We start from the raw sequence: 2,865 nt of genomic DNA, 5'->3' as shown, positions 1-2,865 counted from the left end.
AAAAAGGAAATTGGTGGGGCCCATAGTTGGTAGCCCAAATAGAAGGCCACCAAATTAGGGGGGAGAAATTTGGAAGGCCTACCAAAATGGCAGCACATTCTAAAGGGCTGCTGGAGATCAAATTTATGCACTCACCGAGCAAATATGGAGATGGTAATCCATTTAGTCGCTCCACTGGAGTTGCTCTTAAAGGTGTCCAAACTTCGGCTAAATTTGAAATCAGCAAAATACAGATGATCTGTTAGTGACAAGTAACTTGCATAATAACAATACTTAATTGACGGGCCTGGTAACAACCTATTTCTCATCTGGCGATCTACTTCTCTTTTTTCCATGCGCAGCCTTGAGAAGCTCGGCCAACACCGAGGGGCTGCTCGCCACCAGATGCTTGTACCCCTCTGTCGCCAGCATCACGTCAAGATTCTCCTGCGACCCTCCGGCGATGAACTCGATGCACTTAGATTTGAGCCACGAGCAGCTGTGCTGCTCCGCTAGAGCCAATGTCGACGCCACCGTGCCGGCGTCCATGCCAATCACGAGCCTGAGCTCGCACATCAACTTGAGCCTGTCCAGGCCGTACCGGTCGGCGGCGACCAGCAGATGCTGAGCCAGGGCCGTCGCCGCCGCCTCCGGCCTCTCGTCGAGCTCCGGCACCGCGTCGGTGTAGATGAAGTGGAGCATGGCTTTGAACGCCGCGGTGTCCATGTCCTGGATCTCAACATGCCGGGCGTCCTTCTCCTTCATGTCCCTGAAGAACTCCGCCATGAAGACGGGGGACCTTGCGGCCAGCACGACCTTGTGCGCCGCGAAGGTCTCGCCAGACACCGCGAACGTGACGTCGGCCCCGGCCTCGCTCCGCAGGAGCTCGCCGAGGTGCCGGGACAGGTCGGCAATGGCGGCGCCTCTCGGCTCCGGCTCCCTGAACACGGTGATGGTGTATTCGACGGTCAGGCTAGGGCTCCTGAAATCGTCGTAGGGTTTGGTACGGCCCACGCCGAGGTAGAGCGGAGGGGACCGGTCGAGGGGGCGGCGGAACGCCTTGGGCACGGTCTTCTTCTCCTCGAACGCGACGAAGTCGGCGTCCATGCTGCAGGCGGTGATCCTGCCGCTGAGGATGGCTGTCACGGCGGGCGCCGCCGCCGAGCGCGGCGGCTCGCCGAGGAAGATGAGGGAGAGCCCGGGGCAGTACCTATGGCCGAAGACGTAGAGCGCCGGGTGGTAGCGAATCTCCCAGCCGTTGCCGTCGACGGTGCACCGGGACCGGACCCAGCGCGCGCCGTCGTTCCCGGTGAAGGGGATGCGGAACCCGGCGACCTTGAGCTGGTGCACGGAGCTCACGACCTCGCGGAGCAGGGTGCAGGTGTTGTGCTCCATGCTGTGGCTGCTGCCTGGATCGGATCGAACCGGAGGTGAACGAAGCCGTGGGCGCCGGAGGGCACCGGGAGGGAACGCAAGCGGGACGGCGGCCGGAGCCTTAGCAAAGGCAGCAGTTTCTTCGATCGGGGTACCGCTAGGGTAAGGCAATGCGAATGAAGGGCCCTAATGTATGTGGTGACAGACTGACAGGCCTCTGGCTGGGCCGGGCTTCCCGATCTGCAAAAGATGGAACACAAACAAAGCCCAAAAAGAGAGACAAATAAACACCGCATACAGGCAGACGACGTTCGATCGACAAGCACTCGATTTCTACTACTCTTGCTCACATGCACGACGCATCTATATACCTAGTGAGCTTCCTTATCTCCGTCAAAGACACCAGCGAGGTTTAGGGTTCAGCATTCGGGTTCTGAGGTTTAGATATAAGGTTCGTTTCCATTTTAGGTTGTCTTTAACTTGGATATATAAGATTTGAAAATTGATTTCAGAAATGGTAACGAATATTTAGTCCAATAACAGTCTGGAACAAAAATGTTATCAACTATAAAGTTTTCTATCACGTCGAGCTCTATAGCTTCATATAAAATTTATGTCCATCCGCCTTCATATGGAATAATTATTTGATTTTGTTCAAACGTTTATGCGCACACGGCCCACTTACCAGGTAAGAGCCTACTTCCTCCCAAAAGCTCGGACTGATAGGAGAGGGATACTCTCCCTTATAAGGGGGTCATGGCCTCCTTCCATAGGCAAGGTGGTACTAAATCTAAGCAGCTAACTGGCGCCAACAGAGGGTCCGTGACAGGTTGGTATGGGGGCGCGATGATGGTCGCAAGAGAACATCTCTAACGGGTTTCTTTGGTCCCAATTCTAAACCTGCACATTTGTGTTCCTATGCTCTTGGCAATTGTGGAAACGCTGTAACAACATCATCTTCCGTTCCCAGCAAGACCCACTACATATGACCCTGAGAGCTACACACGAGGATTCTAGACATGTTAGTCAGACCTGGTGATTCAGGGCCAAAGAAATGAATCAGGTGCGGATCCTCCAACCCCCCCCCCCCCCCCCCCCACACACACCTTAAAAAAAAGCTTCAAGCCTCATCCTAGAAACAGCCTTCAATATAGGCGTGTAATTTTTGATTTAATCCATTAGAGATAAAACAATATTCGATGGTTTTCTAGGACCAGCATTCGGTATGGACGTCTATATAGCAATCATTAAAGTAATCTGTAACAATGCCATGTAAATGGTGTGTATATATACATATATATACAAGATTTGTATAAAACTACTACCTCTTCATTTTAAATTATAGGTTAGTTTAGATTTTTCTCAATACGTAATTTTTTACTATGCATTTAGACACAGTGTATACATATTTAAATGTATAAAAAAGCTACATATTTATCCGAGAAAAGCCAAAATGACCTATAATTCATGATGAAGGGAGTATAATAGTATTGCTACCTATATAAATTGTAC

General features: G+C 51.6%; 1 protein-coding gene across 1 annotated transcript; it reads right to left on the bottom strand.

Annotated features, from left to right (window-relative positions):
* Positions 1-297: 297 nt before the first annotated feature.
* LOC120667917 (BTB/POZ and MATH domain-containing protein 1-like) lies at positions 298-1,374 on the bottom strand. Its single transcript, XM_039947901.1, has one exon. It carries the CDS (start codon positions 1,372-1,374, stop codon positions 298-300), a length of 1,077 nt encoding a protein of 358 aa, XP_039803835.1.
* Positions 1,375-2,865: the final 1,491 nt, after the last annotated feature.

This window comes from Panicum virgatum, chromosome 3N, assembly GCF_016808335.1.
Source record: "Panicum virgatum strain AP13 chromosome 3N, P.virgatum_v5, whole genome shotgun sequence".
NCBI lineage: Eukaryota > Viridiplantae > Streptophyta > Magnoliopsida > Poales > Poaceae > Panicum > Panicum virgatum.
The sequence above is the reverse complement of the archived record's forward strand: the minus strand, read 5'-3'. Positions and strand labels throughout refer to the sequence as shown.